Source organism: Mobula hypostoma, chromosome 12, assembly GCF_963921235.1.
Source record: "Mobula hypostoma chromosome 12, sMobHyp1.1, whole genome shotgun sequence".
NCBI lineage: Eukaryota > Metazoa > Chordata > Chondrichthyes > Myliobatiformes > Myliobatidae > Mobula > Mobula hypostoma.
The window spans coordinates 102,752,413-102,774,709 of NC_086108.1; the positions used below are offsets into that span (position 1 = coordinate 102,752,413).

General features: G+C 43.0%; 1 protein-coding gene across 1 annotated transcript in view; it reads left to right on the forward strand.

The window, feature by feature from the left end:
• Positions 1–21,533, forward strand: part of st6galnac3 (ST6 (alpha-N-acetyl-neuraminyl-2,3-beta-galactosyl-1,3)-N-acetylgalactosaminide alpha-2,6-sialyltransferase 3) — a 322,126-nt gene extending 300,593 nt beyond the window's left edge. Inside the window, exon 5 of the mRNA XM_063064719.1 lies at positions 20,854–21,533. Within this exon, the coding sequence (XP_062920789.1) occupies positions 20,854–20,860 (7 nt within the window). The 3' untranslated portion in view covers positions 20,861–21,533. The remainder of the gene's footprint in view (positions 1–20,853) is intronic.
• Positions 21,534–22,297: the final 764 nt, after the last annotated feature.

The window sequence follows — 22,297 nt, forward strand, 5'->3', positions numbered from 1 at the left end:
CTTGAGCAACACATGCAAAATGCTGGAGGAACTCAGCAATCAGGCGGCATCTATGGAGGGGAATAAATAGTCAATGTTTCAAGCCGGCATCATTCATCAAGACTTGATGTGATTCAGTTATCCCAGCTCCAGGGGAATCACTGCAGGAGTTTATCAGTGTATTGTCTGTGAACCATCCTGAAGAATGGTCTCGGCTCAGAATGCTGACCGTTTATTCCCCTCCATAGACCCCCTGCTTGACCGGTTGAGCTTCTCCAGCATTTTGTAGGTATTGCTCTGGATTTCCAGCGTCTGTAGAATCTCTCGTGTTTATGCAAAGCAAGGTTTCTAAGGTTGTCATAGGGGGGTGGTAGTGGCGATAATCTCCCACCACCTATAAAGTGCTCCAAATTGTGTGCGTCACTAACAGCCTCTGACAACCAAATCAAACTCTTGGCCTTCACGTGTGGCTTAGCTTCTAGGCCCAGCGGAACTGTTTCTACTGACAAGAGAAGGGGCAAAGCCAGACCACTGACACCTCAAAACCAGTTGCTTCGGGCAGGTGGGGCTCATCGGCCTTGGACAGCAGCCCACCTAGGAGAAGGAAAACTCTGATTTTAAACCTCCGCTGCCTTGCGGCCATACCCACTCATGGGAAGGGCTTCGGGAGTAAACCCCGAGGAAGAAATCTGGAGCCGGGGTCCCTAAGGCAGTTTGATGTTGTTTACAACTTCACTCTGGCAACCTCTGTGACGACACTGGTGCCAAGCTGTATCGGCGCTTGCCTTTTGCTTGGACTACATCAGTAACGTGCTGAGGGGAACCCACTACATGGGCCACAGCCGGTTCTTCAAATCTTCCCACTCAAGCTTGCGCTCTGGAGAGGACACACCAGTGGCGCAAACCCATGATCCCCTGGGATCGACAGCTGACTACAATGCAAAACAAATTTTTTTTTAATGTATCTCAGTACATGGAACAATAATAAGCCAATACTATATAACAATAGGTCAATAGCTCTTCACACAGCATTAGACCACCTGAACACCAACACCTACGCTAGGATGCTGTTCATCAGCTATAGCTCAGCATTTAATACCATCATTCCCACAATCCTGATTGAGAAGTTGCAGAACCTGGGCCTCTGTACCTCCCTCTGCAATTGGATCCTCGACCACAATTTGTGTGGATTGGTGATAACATCTCCTCCTCACTGACGATCAACACTGATGCATCTCAGGGGTATGTGCTTAGCCCACTGCTCTACTCTCTCTATACCCATGACTGTATGGCGAGGCATAGCTCAAATTCCATCTATAAATTTGCTGATGATACAACCATTGCTGGTAGAATCACAGATGGGGACGAGGGGGTGTACGCGAGTGAGATATGCCAACTAGTGGAGTGGTGTTGCAGCAACAGCCTGGCACTCAACGTCAGTAAGACAAAAGAGCTGACTGTGGACTTAAGGAAGGGTAAGACGAAGGAACACATACCAATCCCCATAGAGGGATCAGAAGTGGAGAGAGTGAGCAGTTTCACTTCCTGGATGCCAGGATCTCTGAAGACCTAACCTGGTCCCAACATATCAATGCAATTATAAAGAAGGCAAGACAGCGACTGTACTCAGTAGCAGTTTGAAGAGATTTGGTATGTCAACAAATACACTCAAAAACTTCTATAGATGTACCATGGAAAACATTCTGACAGGCTGAATCACTGTCTGGTATAGGGGCCCAACTACACAAGACCGAAAGAAGCTGCAGAGAGTTGTAAACTTAGTCAGCTCCATCTTGGGTACTAGCCTACAAAGTACCCAGGACATCTTCAGGGAGCAGAAAGGCAGCGTCCATTACTAAGGACCTCCAGCACCCAGGACATGCCTTTCTCTCACTGTTACCATCAGGTAGGAGGTACAGAAGCCTGAAGGCACACACTCAGTGATTCAGGAACAGCTTCTTCCCCTCTGCCAAACGATTCCTAAACGGACATTGAACTCTTGGACACTACCTCACCTTTTTAACATATATTATTTCTGTTTTTTGCACTATTTTTAATCTATTCAATATACGTATACTGTAATTGATTTACTTCTTTATTTATTATTATTATTTTTTTTTTCTCTCTTCTATATTATGTATTGCATTGAACTGCTGCTGCTAAGTTAACAAATTTCACAACACATGCCGGTGATAATAAACCTGATTCGGATTCTGACAAGTGGTAAGACACAGAGAAACAAATGTGCAGGAAAAAAAAACTTAAGTGATAAGACGCACAAAATGCTGGAGGAACTCAGCAGGTCAGGCAGCATCTATGGAGAGGAATAAACAATCCACATTTCAGGTTGAAACTCATCAGCAGGACTGGAAAGGGCAGTCCTGATGAAGGATCTCAGATCCAAAACGTCAACTGTTTATTCCTTTCTATAGATCAGAGGTTCCCAACCTGGGGTCCACAGATCTCTAGGTTAATGGTCAGGGTCCGTGGCATAAAAAAAGGTTGGGAACCCTTGCCATAGATGTTGCCTGACCTGATGAGTTTCTCAGACATTTTTGTTTTGCTCTAGATTTTCAGCATCCGCAGAATCTCTTTTATTTTTATAAAGGGTTAAGACTACAGGGCCAAAGAGGGAGAAAGTTTGGTGACAAAAAGGGCTGTACATTGTATAAGGATTTCTGCAGCGGTAAATCTAAACCATAACTAAAACAAAACAATTGCCACTAGCTTGCATGATGCGCCCCCAGCTCCAAAGATTGCTCTAAAGGTCGAATCCTTTCTTCCATCCTCTTATGCAATTAGCAAACATCTAATCTTGTGGCGATGAAACTTAAGCATACTCAAGTGTAAGATAAGCACTATTCAGCAGTCAGCAAAATATACGACATCCACCAGTCCCAAACAACAAATTGCTATGAAATAAGCAAGAATACATAACTTATTTCCTTCACCTTTACCATGTTCCCACTCATGTGACTAGTTACCATGATAAATATAATGAATGCACAACACAGAATACAAAGCAGATAGAGAACAGATACAAGGCTCCTACAATTCTTTTTGTCATTTAATTTCTTTGGCCTTCCATCTTATCACATCATACATTCCCTCCTGCTCACTCCTCCTTCTGCTAATAGAACTCTATGTGATGGAACTTCCAGCCAATTGCAATAACATCCCATCTGTGCTCCTAATTCAACCAAATAGCGACAAACAAACTGGAGACACAGGAGTTCAAAGTTCAATGTTCAAAGTAAATTTTATTAACAAAGTACATATATGTCACCACATCCAACTCTGAGGTTCATTTTCCAGCAGGCAACTCAGCAAATCTATAGTATAGTAACTGTAACAGGATCAACGAAAACTATAGTGCAGAAGACAACAAATTATGCAAATGCAAACATAAATAAATTGCAATAAATAAAGAGGACATGAAATAACAAGGTAAAGAGTCCTTAAAGTGAGATCATTGGTTGTGGGAACATTTCAAGATGGGGTAAGTGAATATAGTTAACCCCTTTTGTTCAAGAGCCTGATGGTTGAGGGGTAGTAACTGTTCTTGAACCTGGTGATGTGAGTCCTGAGACTCTTGTACCTTCTACCTGATGGCAGCAGAGAGAATAGCATGGCCTGGGGGCTGAGGATCTTTGATGATGGATGTTGCTTTTCTATGACAGCTTCTCTTGTAGACGTGCTCAATGGTTGGGAGGCCTTTACCCGTGAGATCCTGGGTTGAATCCACTACCTATTGTAGGATTTTCCGTTCAAAGACAGCAGACGCTGAAAGTTGGAGTCAAAGACAAACTGCTAGTGTTATTCAGCAGGTTGAGCAGCATCTGTGGAGGCAGGGAGATGATCTCGACCTGAAACAAACATCCCTCTGCCTCCATTGATGCTGCCTGACTCACTGAGCACCTCCAGCAGTTTGTCTTTACTTACTTACTGCCAGTTACACTGCTGGTGTTTAGGTCAGCAATGAAGGTCTACCATCTCTGGCAGTGTTCAGGGATTCTTTCATCGTGTCAGTAGCTTCCTCTTGGTTTTCACTACTGTCAGTCATGCAAGTCCCAGGTGGAGACTCGGGAATACTGCCACACTCAGAAGGAGAAGGATTTTTCATTGCTGTTTCAGTAACAATTTTGTTTTACCAGTCAGGGTTGTCAGCCCTGAGGTGAATCGCTGAATCTGGAGGACCAGTGGACCAGTGGACTGCTCTTAGTCTGGTCTCTACCCTTTGACCTGTGTGACATGGGTGACCTACCACGAGCCAAAACATAAAGCCCTGACTCCAGCTAACATAGCTCTCTGGGTCACTGAGGCACACAGGCCTCCAAACCCAATGTGCACCTCTTGGGGGAGTTTTCTTTCAGATCAATAAAATAACAGCTCATTCATTCTATTAATCACCTTGCAAATATTAACCACCCAGCTTCACAGCTGAACATTAACTTGGCTTCTAATAATTGTATCCAGACTGGGTTGTTGCACTCTACTTAAAAATTCATGTTCTATTGTAAGCTGTACATTATTAATGGAAACTTTTAACATTCTAACTTGTCATATAGAGAGAGGGGGATGAAGATATTACCTCTGTTTTTCACGTCGATGAGGTCTCTCAGTGACTCTATTATGGTTACTGCATTTATTGAGTCTGCCCACAAGAAAATGAAACTCAGAGTTGTAAATGGTGACATGTATGTACTTAGGTAATACGTTTACTTTGAACTTTGTACATCAAAATATCGAAACATACAGTGAACTGCATCGTTTGATTCAAGAACCGTCACAGTCTGAGGATTGTGCTGGGGACAGCCCACAAACATCACCAATCTTTCAGCACCACTATAGAATGCCCACAACTCACTAACCCTAACTCTTAACTATATGAACATAACTGTCTTTGGAATGTAGGAGGAAACCGGAGCATCTAGAGAAACCCCACAGGGAAATCATGGTGAGAACGCACGGACTCTTTAATGACAGTGGTGGGAATCGAACCCTGATCGGTGCTTGCAGGCACTGTAAAGTATTGTACTAACAGCTATGCTACTGTTGTGACACCTCCATACAACACAAATTGGCATGGCTCTTCGTGGAATCTTGCTGTATATAAACCAGAATCAGAATCAGGTCTGTAATAACCAACATAGTCATGAAAATTATTTTAGCAGCAGCATTTTTTTTTGTGCAAGGCATGAATAATTACTATAGATTACAAGCTAGATGACAGGTGGTCATGTTGGAGCTGGCCATTCCCTGGGAAGACCAGATGGGAGAAGCCTATGAAAGGAAAAAGACAAAGTGCTGCAGTAGTGCTGGCGGGCACACTGTATCACCCTCCAGATGGGCATCTCAGGAGCCCAGAACAGGAAAGCCATTAGGAACGCCGTAGAGGCAGCAGAGCGAGCTTCGAGATGGCTGTGGATCAGGAGGGCTGGTCCGTGGCAGAGTGCTACTCAGACACAAGTCAGGGCCTGATCAACTCCGGCTGTGTCACCCAGGTGAGGGTGTCTGATGTTAATAGGCCCAAAATACCCTGTGACCCCGTGTTACATCATGTGTCTGAGCGCATCACAAGATGTATTATTCAGTTTAAAACAAGATACATGAAAATGAATAAATAAGTCGTGCAAAAAGAGTTGAAAGTTCAAAGTACATTTATTATCAAAGTATGTATACATTATATAACCTTGAGATTCATGTCCTTACAGGCAGCCACAGAACAAAGATACCCATTTTAAAAAAAGACCGTCAAACACCCAATGTGCAGAAAAAACAACAATCTGTGGAAACAACTGCAGCCGACCTAGGAGCAAATTAGTTGCAGGTCACAGCCTCGGTTCAGCGCAGAGATAATGAAACCTCACAGAGCAGCCACCTGCACTAACCCGTCCCTCGCTTCCAGTCCCAACACCAATATAGAAATACAGTGCGTGAGTGTTCAGCGGTTCATGGACCATTCAGAAATCTGATGGTGCATGCGGAAAGGTATTTTAATAGATAATACAATATATAACTCAAAACATACACTCAGTGGCCACTTTATTAGGTACAGGTGTAGTACCCGGTCTGGTCTTCTGCTGCTGTAGCCCATCCAGTTTGAGGTTCAACATGTCGTGCTTTCAGCGATGCTCTGTTGCACACCACTGTTGTAACAAGCGGTTATTGAGTTATCGTCGCCCTCCTGTCAGCTTGAACCAGTCTGGCCATTCTCCGCTGAACTCTCATTAACAAGGCATTTTCGCCCACAGAATTGCTGCTCACTGGACTTTTTTTTGTTGTTAATTTTTTGTCCCATTCTCTATAAACTCTAGAGACTGTTATACGTGAAAATCCCAGGAAATCGGCAGTTTGTGAGATACTCAAACCGATCCTGTCTGGCACCATCAATCATTCCACAGTCAAAGTCACTTAGATCATATTTTTTCACCATTATGACGTTAGTTCTAAACAACAACTGAACCTCTTGACCACGTCTGCATGCTTTTATATATTGAGTTGCTGCCAGATAATTGGTTGATTAGATATTTGCATTAACGAGGAGCTGCACAAGTGTACCTAATAAAGTGGCCACTGAGTATATGTCAGGGACAATAAACCTGATTCTGATTTTAACAATATACTTCAGTCAAGTATACTCAGTTGATCAGTATATTCCAAGATAGATAGATAATAAAAGTATTTTAACTTTTAAATGTGTTAGGGTGACACAATGGCGTAATGGTTAACACAGTGCTTTACAGTACCAGCATCCCACTGCTGCCCGTGAGGAGTTTAACCACGTGGGTTTTCTCCGGATGCTCCGGTTTCCTCCCACCATCCAAAGGTTAACTGGTCATTGTAAATTATCCCGTGATAAGGCTAGGGTTAAATTAGGGGTTGCTGGATGGCACAGCTGGAAGGGCCTATTCCTCGTTGTATCGCAATAAATTAAAATAAAAGATAAAATTATCTGTCTCTGTTTTAAATATACAGATCATCTTAGCTTCCACAGCCTTTCAGTATAAAAAGAATTTAGTCATACAGCATGTTCCTAAAACAGAGTGTGCACCTTCAAATTCGTGTACCACCCCCCTGACAGTAACAATAAGAAGAGGCCATGTCCTGGATGGTGAGGGGTGGTGATGGTTAGTTTCCTTGTTCTCTGCTACAATTGTACAACATTTGAACAATGTGACAGCCAAAGAAGTTACTGCTTCCCAGCCTCACGATAAATACCATTTTGTTCTCTAGGGAGGAGGAGGCTGGGGCTGTGATTAGTGTCTAACATACAAAGTGAGTCACTGTGGGGGATGTTGTTTCTTGTGGGAAATCCACGTAAGGAGAGTGCAGTTGAAATGAAAAAGCAAATGAAGGTAATGTGTCCTTAATTGAAGTTTGAAGTTTGTGGAATGAACCACAACCTTGGCTCCAGGACCAGCTCAACTATTTAAATGACTAATAACAGTGAGTGCTTTGGGGGAGGCAAGGGGAGAACACAGAGCAAGGATACCGAAATATAATTGGTCAACTGCAATTGGAAGATGGTTAGCAGTTTTGGGCACCTTTTCTAAGAAAGATTGTGCTGGCATTGGACAGTGTCCAGAGGAGGTTCACAAGAATTATCCTGGGAATATATGAGGCCTGTTTGATGGTTCTGGGCCTGTACTCTCTGAAGTTTAGAAGAATGAGAGGAAATCTCATTGAAACCTATCAAACACTGAAAGACCGAGATAGAGTGGAAATGGAGAGGATGTTTCCTAAAGTGGGGATATCTCAGACCAGAGGGCACAGCCTCAGAATACAAGGGCATTCTTTCACAACAGAGATGAAGAGGAATTTCTTTAGCCAGAGGGAGGTGAATCTGTGGAATTCATTGGCACAGACAGCAGTGGAGGCCAACTCATTGTCAGAGTCAGAATCAGAATCGGAATCGGGTTTATTATCCCCGGCATGTGGCATGAAATTTGTGTGTCAGATTGGAGGACGGTGTGTAGCAGTGTGCCTCAGGGATCTGTACTGGGTCCAATGTAGTTTGTCATATATATTAATGATCTGGATGATGGGGTGGTAAATTGGATTAGTCAGCATGCAGATGATACTAAGATAGGTGGTGTTGTGGATAATGAAGTAGGTTTTCAAAACTTGCAGAGAGATTTAGGACAGTTACAAGAGTGGGCTGAAAGTTGGCAGATGGAGTTTAATGCTGAAAAATGTGAGGTGCTACATTTTTGTAGAACTAATCAAAATAGGACATACATGGTAAATGGTAGGGCAATGAAGAATGCTGTAGAACAGAGGGATCTAGAAATAATGGTGCATAGTTCCCTGAAGGTGGAATCTCATGTGGATAGGGTGGTGAAGAAAGCTTTTGGCATGCTGGCCTTTATTAATCAGAGCATTGAGGATAGGAGTTGGGATGTAATGTTGAAATTGTATAAGGCATTGGTAAGGCCAAATTTGGAGTATTGTGTACAGTTCTGGTCACCGAATTATAGGAAAGATGTCAATTAAATTGAGAGAGTACAGAGGAGATTTACTAAAATGTTGCCTGGGTATCATCTCCTAAGTTACAGAGAAAGGTTGAACAAGTTAGGTCTTTATTCTTTGGAGCATAGAAGGTTGAGGGGGGACTTGATAGAGGTGTTTAAAATTATGAGGGGGATTGATAGAGTTGGCGTGGATAGGCTTTTTCCATTGAGAATGGGGGAGGTTCAAACAAGAGAACATGAGCTGAGAGTTAAAGAGCAAAAGTTTAGGGGTAACATGAGGGGGAACTTCTTTACTCAGAGAGTGGTAGCTGTGTGGAACGAGCTTCCAGCTGAAGTGGTTGAGGCAGATTCGATGTTGTCGTTTAAAGTTAAATTGGATAGATATATGGACAGGAAAGGAATGGATGGTTATGGGCCGAGTGCAGGTCGGTGGGACTAGGTGAGAGTAAGAGTTCGGTACGGACTAGAAGGGCCAAGATGGCCTGTTTCCATGCTGTAATTGTTATATGGTTATATAACTTAGCAGCAATAATTCAATGCAATACATAATATGAAAAAAAAACACAAAGTAAAATAATAATAATAATAAAGCAAAGTTTGATAAGTTCTTAATTAGTAAGGGCATCAAAGGTCGCAAGAAGGAGATAGGAGAATGGGGTTAAGGAGGATAATAAATCACCCATAAAGGAACGACGGAACAGACTCAATGGGCCAATGACCTTATTCTGTTCCTATATCTTATTACAAATATCAGAGCGGACTAGCCTTCAAGGACTGAATGGCCTACTTTTAATAAAACCAAATTTTTAGGACATACAGTAGCTGTTACTGCCAAGGACAACATTCTGCCTGCAGTGTGTATGTTGAAGCTTTCAACACTGCAGAAGCGTAGCAATCGTCACTTATGCCTGGACCTGATATCACAATATATACCATTAATCGAAATCAGGTTTAATATCACCTACATATGTCATTCAATTTGTTAACCCTGTGGCAGCAGTACAATGCAACATATGATAATATATATATAAAATACTTATATTAAGTAAGTAGTGCAAAAATAGAAATTATGTAGCGAGGTAGTGTTCCTGGGATCAATGTCCATTCGCTCTGCCTTACAACAATAACCAAGCCCGATAATTGTCTCCAGAAAGGCCCATATAAAATCACATCTTTTTCTGGAATTCACATTCTATTATAAGCTGCACTTTGTTAATGTAAACTTTACACACCGTACCTTTAGATATATTATCTACATTACGCCGCTTGGCAATTCTCTGCTGCCTTAAACCTGCAGCTTTCCTTTGCAGAGTAACCAAAAGATAAGTGTTTGAATTTCAACATAACAGCATTCATGTTGATATATCTTTAATTTTGTACATAATTGAATTCTGTTTTCACACTCCATATATTCCATTCTAATCCATGTTCATTATTTTGTGACTGGGTGCTAAAATCTGTACTTGACTATTTCCATTGAATTAATAAAATGAGTCATAAAGGCATAATTTCTTCACGTGCATTCTTGCAGTTACTTCAGGTTCACCTTGAGTTGAAAATATCAAAGGTTGCTGAACCTAGCTACACTTCATCTTTTCAGTGCACCTAGGCTTTGCGGTCCACTGACTTACCATCTGTAGAAACATACTGGGGCTGAGAGGAAAACTGGATCAGCCAAGATGAAATGGCGCAGCAGACTTCATAGACCAAATGGCCTTATTCTGCTCTTTGTCTTACGGTCAATACCTGAGGTCAGCTGTGCGTAACTTGGCGAGTTCTCCACTTCTCCAGAGCTGCCTCTGGCGGTGTCTGAGAATCCTTCGTTCCACGAGAGGGATTACTCTTGATGTCTTGTGCTGATGTGTAACGATAGATCAGTAGTACTGTAGATGTACGGCCAAGGCCAGGGATGAACATAGGATACAGCGCAGTACTTGCCCTTCAGCGCACAAAGTTGTGCCAACCTAATCTAAGTTCAATGTAACCCTTCCCTCCTACATAGCCCTCATATTTCTATCATCCAAGCACCTATCTAAGGGTCTCTTAGATTTCCCTAATGTATCTGTCCCTGCCACCATCCCTGGCAGGGCATCCCATGTACCCACCACTCTCTGTGTAAAGTTCAAGTTTATTGTCATCCGACTGTACATACTGTATATACAACCAAATGAAACAACACTTCTCTGGGCCATCGTGCATCCACAAAATGTATATCACACACAGCACATAAAACAAAGTATTACCATAAATAAGTTAATACAATACAATGCAAAATGCATGTCGTGCACAGCACCGGTAAACAGTAAACAGCCTGCTGTCCTAGTGACGAAACCTCAGAGGTGGCAGGGCTTGAGGGAGGAAGCCATTACCCAGTCAGGCAGCCCTGGTCCTGGTGCTCCAGTACCTCCTTCCTGACAGTAGTGTGCTAACGAGATTGTGGGACGGGTGGCAGGGATCCTTAGTGCCCACTGTGATGAAATTCTTTGAGAAGCTGGTGATGAAACATCAACTCCTACCTGAGAAGCGATGTGGATCCACTCCAATTTGCCTACTGTCACAACGGGTCAACAGCAGATACCATTTCATGGGCTCTTCACTCAACCCTAGAACATCTAGACAGTGCAGATGCATACATCAGGATGCTCTTCATTCTTCTACAGCTGGACATTCAATACTATCATCCCCTCAAACCTAATCAATAAACTTCAAAGACCCAGGCCCCAGTAGCTCCTTATGCAACTGGATCCTTGATTGCCTCATTTGCAGATCCCAGTCAATTACACAGTCCATTAGCACAGGTGCATCACAAGGCTGTGTGCTTAGCCCCCTGCTCTACTCACTTTACACTTATGACTGTGAGGATAAGCACAGCTCCAATGCCATACTTAGGTTTTCTGACAACACCCCTGTTGTCAGCCAAATGAAAGGTGGTGATGAATCAGCATATAGGAGGGAGATTGAAAATCTGGCTGAGTGCTGCCACAACAACAACCTCTCACTCAATGTCAGCAAGACCAGGGAGCTGATTGTTGACCACAGGAGGAGGAAACTCAAGTTTCATGCCCCGGTCCTCATCGGGCATCAGAGGTGGAGAAGGTCCAGCAAGTTTAGATCCTTCGGTGTTATCATTTCAGAGAACCTGTCCTGGGTCCAATACATAACTGCTATTACAAAGGAACCATGGCAGATCCTCTACTTTCTTAGAAGATTGCGAAGATTCAGCATGTCATCTAAAACTTCGACAAACTTCTATAGATGTGTGGTGGAGAGTATATTAACTAGTTCCACCACTGCCTTTGAATGAAAAAGCCTACAAAAAGTAATGGATACAGCCCAGTGCATCGCAGGTAAAGCCCTCCCCACCATTGAGCGCATCTACGTGGGGTGCTTTCACAGGAAAGTAGCATCCATCATCAATGACCCTCACCATCCAGGCCATGCTCTCTTCTCGCTGCTGCAATCGGGATGGAGGTACAGGAGTTGCAAGCCCCACACCAACAGGTTCAGGAACAGCTATTACCTCTCAACAGTCTCTTGAACCAGAGGGGATAACCTCATTCAACTTCACTCACCCCATCACTGAACTGTTCCCACAACCTATGGACTCACTTTCAAGGACTCTTGATCTCAAGTTCTTAACATTTATTGCTTATTTATTATCTTTTTTTTCTCTTTTTGTATTTACGCAGTTTTTTGTCCTTTGCAAATTTGTATTCGGTACAGTGTTTCATTGATTCTATTGTGTTTCTTTGTATTTACTGTGAATGTCTGCAAGAAAATTATACTCATGTATATGGTGACATATACAGAATGTACTTTGATAGTAAATTTACTTTGAACTTTGAACAATATTTCAGGCCCTTCATCTATGACAGTGGTTTTTACTACCCTCTGTAGGGCCTTGAGGTCCAATGCCTTCCAGCTTCCATAGCATGCAATGATCAGCCAGGTAGGACACTCTCAATGGCGCTCCTGTAGAAAGTTGTTAGAATGGGGAGGGGTGCCTTGCATGCCTCATTCTCCTCAGAAAGTGAAGATACTGCTGTTCCTTCTTGACTAACAAGGAAGTGCTGTGGGTCCAGATTGACTCATTCGTTATGTGCACAACAAGGAGCCTTGATGTGCAATGGAGAGTGGTCAACCTGCACCTTCCAGAGTTCCACAATCATCTCTCTTGTCTTGTCCATGTGAGATTCAGGTTGTTGTTCTCACATCATTTGACAAGCCTCTCTATTTCCTCTCTGTTTGCCAACTTACCATTGTTGCTAATGAAGCCAACTACTGTTGTATCATCAGCGAACTTGATGCAGTTGGATCTGGTGGTGCAGTCGTGAGGCAGCTGCATGAACAACAGCAAGCTGAGCGCACAGCTCTGAGTGGCACATGTGAGCTCAAAATGTTGCTGTCAACTCAGACTGACTGAGGTTTTTCCACCAAGAAGTCCAAGATCTAGTTACTAAGAGGGGTGTTGAGGCCTAACGAAGACGGTTTACCATCCAAACTCTGAGGAACGATTGCGTTAAACTGAACTCTCTCACAGTGGTGTCTGAAAAGAGGATGCTGTCCAAGTTGCATGCCATCTTGGTCAATGTCTCCCATCCACTACATAATGTACTGGGTGGGCACAGGAGTACATTCAGCCAGAGACTCATTCCACCGAGATGCAGCACAGAGCATCATAGGAAGTCATTCCTGCCTGTGGCCATCAAACTTTACAACTCCTCCCTTGGAGGGTCAGACACTCTGAGCAAATAGGCTGGTCCTGGACTTATTTCATAATTTACTGGCATAATTTACATATTATTATTTAACTATTTATGGTTCTATTACTATCTATTATTTATGGTGCAACTGTAACAAAAACCAGTTTCCCCCGGGATCAATAAAGTATGACTATGACTATGACTAAACATTGAGGTGAAGTCAATGAACATCATTTTCTAGCCACATGCATTTCTGGTGTCACAGAGAACTTACCCATAATATCTCCCTATACTTTCTCCCAATTACCTTAAAATTATGCCCCCTGGTATCAGCCATTTCCACGCTGGGAGAAAGCTTCTGCCTGTCCACTCAATCTATGCCTCTTATCTTGACTTTGCTGCCAAGTTTGCAGATGATACGAAGATTGGTGGAGGGCCAGGTAGTGTTGAGGAAACAGGAAGGCAGCAGGAGGACTTAGACAGATTAGGAGAACGGGCAAGAGAGTGGTAAATCAAATACAATGTTGGAAAATGCATGGTCATGCACTTTGGTAGTAGAAATAAATGTGCAGACTATTTTCTAAATGGGGAGAAAATCCAAAATTCTAAGAAGCCAATGGACTTGGAGTTCTTGTTCAGAGCAACCTAAAGGTTAACTTGCAGATAAAGTCGGTGGAGAGGAAGGCAGATATAATGTTAGCATTCATTTCAAAAGGTCTAGAATACAAAAGCAGGGATGTGCTTTATAAGGCACTGGTGAGGCCTCACCTTGAGTATTGTGAACAGTTTTGGGTCCTCATCTTAGAAAAGATGTGCTGGCATTGGAGAGGGTTCAGAGGACGTTCACAAGGATGATTCTGGGAATGAAGGAGTTATCATATGAGGAACTGGGTCTGTATTCGCTGGAATTTAGAAGGATGAGGGGGATCTCATTAAAACCTTTTGAATGTTTAAAGGCCTGGACGGAGTAGTTGTGGAAAGGATGTTTCCCATGGTGGGAGAGTCTAGGACAAGAGGGCACAGCCTCAGGATAGAGGGGCGTCCATTTAAAACAGAGATGTGGGGAAATTTCTTCAGCCAGAGGATGGTGAATTTGTGGAATTTGTTGCCACAGGCAGCTGTGTAGGCCAAGTTATTGGGTGTATTTAAGGCAGAGCTTGATAGGTTCTTGACTGGACACGGCATCAAAGGTGACGGGGAGAAGGCCAAGGAATGGAGCTGAGGAGGGGCAAAAAGGATCAATAAGCCGTGATGAATGACAGAGCAGACTCGACCGACCAAATGGTCTAATTCTGCTCCTGTGTCTTATAATCTCAGCATCTTGTACACCTGTATCAAGGCACCTCTCATCCCTTTCACTCCAAAGATAAAAGCTCTAGCTCGCTCAATATTTCCTCCGAAAACATACTCTCTAATCCAGGTAGCATCCTGGTAAATCTCTCTAAAGCTTTTACATCCTTCCTATAATGAAACAACCAGAACTGAACAAAATATTCCAAATGTGGTCTAAACAGGTATTTTATAGAGCTGCAGCATTATGTGATGGCTCTTGAACTCAATCCACTGTCTAATAAAGGCTCTTTCATATGCCTTTTTAATGAGCCCTAGTAAATATGAAAATGTAGGATTCCTGCACTTTTGCCTCATCTTCTCCCACCGTTCAGGGACTCAAACAATTTTTCCAGGGGAAATACGAATACATTTCGGTATTTTTCAATCTGGCACACTGAACAAGGTGGTCACCATGACAAGTCATGCTGAGCTTATTGTCATGTGAGTACGGTGAGGTACAGGTACAATGGAAAATTTGTTTACAGCAGCATCACAGGCATGTAGGTACACAGAGATCACAGAGTGTAAATTATTCCAAAAATTATCAGAGTCAGTTTTTATTATCACTGACTTATATGATGCATAATTTGTTTCGTGTTATCATAGACATAAAATTTACTATAAATTACAGAGCTAAATAAATAATGCAAACTAAAAGGAAGAACAATTATCTTGGATGTTCTTATTGTGATTGTAAGACCCTGTCGGATATTAGTAATATAGAATAATGCAAGCCCGGTTCACTGGTTCTATGGAAAGACCAATAGCAGGGGAGTTGTGTTGCCTCTGTTCAAAGGTTTCAAAGGTCGTTGTGCAGATAAGGCCCACATACTTCAGAGTCGCCTGCTGGTGGTCGCTGGTGAAGGATATGCCAGAGCTGGCTGTGTACCACTGGATTTTGTAGTAGGCTGGGGACTGACACCTCCCATCGGTGCTGCCCTCCAGTGTTCACTCGGTGGAGGTACAAACAGGACCAGGAATGGGGCTGATGAGGGGTAAAAAGGATCAGCCATGATTGAATGACAGAGCAGACTTGATGGTCCAAATGGCCTAATTCTGCTCCTATGTCTTATGATCTTATCACCTTGTACACCTCAGGGATTTGGGCTATATTATTTTTTCTCTTTGTAACCGTATGTTTTTTTTCTGAAATCAGAACCCTATGTGCTATTTGCAGTGTGCTATGTGCTGCTGGTATTGTGATTTGCACCTTAGTCCTGGAGGAGAGTTGTTTCATCAGAACATCTTTCAAAAGTCATGTTTGACAAAACATAGAATTTTTTGAAGAGGTTACTAGGAAAGTTGACGAGGGTAAAGCGGTAGATGGTGTCCATATGGACTTCAGTAAGGCCTTTGACAAGGTTCCACACGGAAGGTTGGTTAGGAAGGTTCAATCGTTAGGTATTAATATCCAAGTAGTAAAATGGATTCATTAGTGGCTGGATGGGAGACGCCAGAGAGTAGTGGTGGAAAACTGTTTGTCAGATTGGAGGCCAGTGACTAGTGGTGTGTCTCAGGGATCTGTACTGGGTCCAATGTTGTTTGTCATATACATTAATGATCTGGATTATGGGGTGGTAAATTGGATGAGTAAGTATGCAGATGATACTAAGATAGGTGGAGTTGTGGATAATGAAGTAGGTTTTCAAAGCCTGCAGAGAGATTTAGGCCAGTTAGAAGAGTGGGCTGAAAGATGGCAGATGAAGTTTAATGCTGATAAATGTGAGGTGCTACATTTTGGTACGACTAATCAAAATAGGACATACATGGTAAACGGTAGGGCATTGAAGAGTGCAGCAGAACAGAGAGATCTAGGAATAATGGTGCATAGTTCCCTGAAGGTGGAATCTCATGTGGATAGGGTGGTGAAGAAGGCTTTTGGTATGCTGGCCTTTATAAATCAGAGCATTGAGTACAGGAGTTGGGATGTAATGTTGAAATTGTACAAGGCATTGGTAAGGCCAAATTTGGAGTATTGTGTACAGTTCTGCCACCGAATTATAGGAAAGATGTCAACAAAATTGAGCGAGTACAGAGAAGATTTACTATAATGTTACCTGGGTTTCATCTCCTAAGTTACAGAGAAAGGTTGAACAAGTTGGGTCTTTATTCTTTGGAGCGTAGAAGGTTGAGGGGGGACTTAATAGTGGTATTTAAAATTATGAGGGGTATAGATAGAGTTGATTTGGATAGGCTTTTTCCATGGAGAGTGGGGCAGATTCAAACAAGAGGACATGAGTTGAGAGTTAAAGGACAAAAGTTTAGGGGTAACATGAGGGGGAACTTCTTTACTCAGAGAGTGGTAGCTGTGTGGAACGAGCTTCCAGCAGAAGTGGTTGAGGCAGGTTTGATGTTGTCATTTAAAGTTAAATTGGACAACCATATGGACAGGAAAGGAATGGAGGGTTATGGGCTGAATGCAGGTCGGTGGGCCTAAGTGAGAGTAAGAGTTCGGCATAGACTAGAAGGGCCGAGATGGCCTGTTTCCATGATGTAACTGGCAGAAGGAGAAGATGGCAGCGCGCCTGCGTGTGCGCAGCCCTCCGGTGAAAAATGATATTGTATCTGTTAAGTAGGGGCCGTGGACAATTCTGATCTGATGGAGAATGGACGTGAAAGCACAGAGAAACATCTGGAGAAATTTCTGAAACGCTCGTTCGCTGCTGTTGTTACCGCGTGGTTGGGAATCTTTCGGAGGGTAGGCCTCAAAATCCCCGGCCTTGCCTGCTTTTGGCGACTGAGAAGGCAGTTGAATTGCTCGGACAGAGATGGCGCTCGGTACTCGGTGTCGGAGAGCTGATCAGAGCTCGAAGTTTTCGGATGACTCAGAGTCGGATTGTGGTCGGCATGGCAGGGTGAGTTTTTCTTCCATCTCCCGTCTGCATGAGATGTGGGACATTTGAGAGACTTTGAACTTTACTGTGCTCATGGACTTCTTCATCAAGTTATGGTATTGTTGCACTGTTGCAACTATATATTATAATTATGTGGTTTTGTAAGTTTTTTCAGTCTTGGTCTGTCCTGTGTTTTGTGATATCACACCGGAGGAAATATTGTATCATTTCTTAATGCATGCGTTACTAAATGACAATAAAAGAGGACTACATGTCTTCATAATCTAATTGTTATATGGTTATATGGTTATAAGAGGGTGAACTCTCGCAAACATCAGGCCCTGATGGTGTGCCTGGTAGGGCTGTAAAAACCAACTGGCAGGAGTGTTCAAAGACATACTGAATTTCTCACTGTTGCTATCGGAGGTTCCCACCTACTTCAAAAGGGCAACAATCATATCAGTGCTCAAGAAGAGGAGAGTGAGTTGCCTCAATGACTATCACCCAGTGGAATTCAAATTTACTGTGATGAAGTGTTTTGAGAGATTGGTCATGGCCAAAATCGATTCCTACTTAAGCAAGAACCTGGCCCCATTGCAATTTGCCTTTCGCCACAATATGTCTACAGTGGATGTAATCTCATTGGCTCTCCACTCGGCCTTGGATGACCTGGACAATGGCAATACCTACTTCAGGCTGTTGGTCAGCAGTCAACACAAACATACCCTCAGTTCTAATCAACAATTTCCAAAACTTGGGCCTCTGTACCTCACTCTGCAACTGGATCCTTGACTTCCTCACCAGGAGGCCACAGTCTGTGCAGATCAGAAATAGCATCTCCTCCTCACTGACAATCAACATTGACACACCTTAAGGATACGTGCTTAGCCCACTGCTCTACTCTCTCTACACCTGTGACTGTGTGGCTAGTCCCAGCTCAAACACCATCCATAAATTTGCCAACGACACAGCAATTGTTGGCAGAATTTCAGATGGTGATGAGGAGGCTTACGGGAGTGAGATAGATCAGTTGGTTGAGCGGTGTCACAGCAACAACCTTACACTCAATGTCAGTAAGACCAAGTAATTGATTGTGGACTTCAGGAAGGGTTAAATTGAGGGAACACACAGCAGTTCTCATCGAGGGATCAGCAGAGGAAAGGGTGACCAGTTTCAGGTCCCTGGGTGTCAACAACTCTGAGGATCTATCCCGGGGCCAACATATTGCTGCAATTAAACCTGATATTAAGCCGGAATCTGATTCTGATTCATGTATGGTAATATATGAATGATAATTAAACTTGAACTTGATAGTCACGTTCGTGGGTTGATGGATCATTCAGAAATCTGAAGGCAGGTTCCCAAAACATTGAGTGTGTGTCTTCAGGCTCACAGTGATAGTAGTGATCAGGGCAAGTCCTGTATGGTGAGAATCCCTAGTGATGGATGTCACCTTCTTACAGCACTAGCTCTTGAAGATGTCCTCAATGGCGGGGAGGGTTGTTCCCATGATGGAGTTGGTCTGAGTCTACAACCCTCTGCGGCCTCTTTCAATCCTCCACATTGAAGTCTCCATTACAAGATGCAATGCAACCTATCAGAATGTTCTTCACCACACATTTGTAGAAATTTGGTGGTCATTGGTGAAGATGATTTTTCTGAACCTGACTCACAGGTTAATGACAGAATGCTATTTGTGGGAACCCTCTGTGTGTTAGTTGTGTTTGCTACACTCAGTGGCAACTTTATTAGGTACCTCCTGTACCTAATAAAGTGTTCACTAAGTGTCTCTTCGTGCTCTTCTGCTGCTGTAGCCCATCCACTTCAAGGTTCAACGTGTTACACATTCAGAGATGCTCTTCACATCACTGCATGATTATTTGAGTTGCTGTTGCTTCCTGTCAGCTTGAACCAGCCCAGTCATTCTCCTCTGACCTCTCCCATTAACAAGGCATTTTCACCCACAGAACTATGGATTTTTTTTTTTTTTTGGTTTTTTGCACCATTCTCTGTAACCTCTAGAATTCTCCCTCTAGAGATCAGCAGTTTCTGAGATACTTAAATCACCCCTACTGGCACCAGTTACTTGCATCATATATTATTCCCCATTCTGATGGTTGGACTGAACAACAACTGAACCTCTTGACCATGTCTGCATGCTTTTATGCATTGAGTTGCTGCCACATAGCTGGATGATTAGGTATTTGCATTAAGAAACTGATGTGCAGGTGCACTTAATAAATTGGCCTCTTAGTGTATGTCCAAGAGTGGCAACCACAAAAGGGTTTCTTCAAATTCTGTCATCTAGAGGATGAGAAGTAGCTTGATGGAGATGCATAAGATGATAAGAGGCATAAATAGAGTGACCAACCAGCACCTTTCTCCTCAGGGAGGCAATAGCCAATACCAGAGGACATCCCTTTAACATGAGTGCAAGAATGTTTAGGGAAAATGTGAGAGTTAGTTTTTTTTTACATAGAGAGTGGTTGGTGTGTGGAAAAAAACTGCCAAGGGTGGAAGGTTGAAGCAAATACATTGTGGACATTTAAGACACTCTTAGAGAGGCCCATGCACTGTAGATCAAGTCAAGTCAAGTCAAGTCACTTTGACCATAAACTGCTGGTACAGTACACAGTAAAAACGAATCAATGTTCCTCCAGGACCATGGCGCTACATGAAACAACACAAAACTACACTAGACTAAGTAAGACAACACAAGGCTACACTAGACTACGTAAAACAACACAAAAACTACACTAGACTACAGACCTACACAGGACTACATAAAGTGCACAAAACAGTGATAGAAAAATGAGGTGTTATGGGTCACATAGGAGGGAAGGGTTCAATTGACTGTGGTGTGGGTTTCAGCATCATAAGCTGAAGATCCATTCTGTGTTATACTGTTCCATGTTCTATACTGGAGGATATTTAGCCCACTTAGTCCATACCAGAGAACCAACCATCAATTCCGCCCCCACTATAAGATAGCGTAGTGGTTAGCGCAATGCTTTATAGTAACAGTGACCCAGGTTCAATTCCCGCCGTTGTCAGTAAGGAGTTTGTATGCTCTCCCCGTGACCACATGGGTTTCCTTCACGTGCTCCCGTTTCCTCTCACAGCCCAAAGATGTACCGGCTGGGAGGTTAGCTGGTCATTGTAAATTGTCCCGTGATTAGGTTAGGGTTAAATCAGGGGTGGATGGGCAATGTGGCCAAAAAAGCCTATGCTGCACTGCATCTCAACAAATAAATAAATATACAAATCCCTTTCCTCCACTTATTTCTATGTTTACCATTTACTCTCACATACCCATTAAAAGCCCACGCCAATTCTCCTGTCAACCACCTACACAGCATGGGTAATTTACAGCATTTAACGAACATATCTTTGGGGAGTGGGAGGAAAGCACAATCGCTCAATCACAGTCATGCCCTCTGTCCTCTCCATCCCTCTCCTCTCTTTAAAGCACATTTGCTTCTAATTCCGGCAAGGATCCTTGAATTTTTACACTGTTTTTCTCTCTGCCAGGTTCTGAGTGCTTCCAGCATTTTCGGATGTTACATCAGATTTGCAGCATCTCCCACTGTTGACACAAGAGATTCTTCGGATGCTGGAAATCCGGAGCAACACACACAAAATGCTAAAGGAACTCATCCGGTCCGACAGCATCTATGAAGAGGAGCAAACAATAAGACCCTTCATCAGGATTGGAAAAGAAGCCATAATAAGAAGATGGTGGGAAGCAAGGGAAAGATTACAAGCTGAAAAGTTCCATTATTTTGTGTGTGTTGCCTGCGATTGCTGATCTTTGATGAGTGAACATACTGGAACCTCAGTGCCAGGTTCTGTTCTGTACAACCGCGATATCTGTACGATAGTCACTTCATAAAGTAATGAGAATGGCTTGGCTTTGAGTTGATGCTCTGTAAGCAGACAGGCTATAATTCAAAGGAGCACTTTTGAGATGGGTTGGCTAAAGCGTAATTGCCACAAGGAACAAATTTCCTCTCTTATATCTCATTTTTGATTGAAATACTGTATCATCATGGAAGGATATTATCCAGTAACTCTTTAAGCTAGACGTTATGAGCCTCCTCTATTTATCTATTTTTTCCACATTATCTGTCACGGATGCCTTGTTGCTAAAGCAGCAATTACAGTACGGAGATCATAAAGCATGCCAATCAGTGTCTGATCCTCAAGCAAGAGCAACCCTCCTTCTCAAGCAGTCAAACATTCAAAGTTAGTTCACAACCGGCCAAGATTTCACACTAAGCTAAATAAAGAGATCTTTGGGGAAACGGGAGAAGACTGGTTAAAGAACTTGGTTTAAAGATTCTAAGTACATTTATTATCCAAGTATGTATGCAGTATGCAACCCTGAAATTTGTCTTCCCCACAGACAACCACCAAACATAGAAGAACCATGGAACTAACCTGTTCAAAGAAAAACATCAAACATCGAGCTCCCTTCCTCCCCACCCCCATGCGCACATAAAATTGCGCAAACCGCAACAAAAAAAGAGCACTTTTTTTAGCTTCATTCATTATGTGCCACGTCATATGACGTGAATGATCATGGTCTTTCCATGATTGTGCTTGGCAAATTTTTCTACAGAAGTAGTTTGCCATTGCCTTCTTCTGGGCAGTGTCTTTACAAGACGGGTGACCCCAGCCATTATCAACACTGTTCAAAGATGGTCTGCCTGGCATCTATAGTTGCATAACCAGGACTGTGATATGCAGCAGCTGCTCATACGATCATCCAGCGCCTGCTCCCATGGCTTCACATGACCCTGATCAGAGGAGAGGGGCACAATAGTGCTAAGCATGTGCTACAATTTGCCCAAAGGTGACCTGCAGGCTAGTGGAGGGTAACATCTTAAAAGATAAAAAGGGAGTTTGGGAGATTTAGGCAGAGAACTGGCTCTTGACAGCAGAGCCATGAATCATAATCAGGAAGATTATGAGG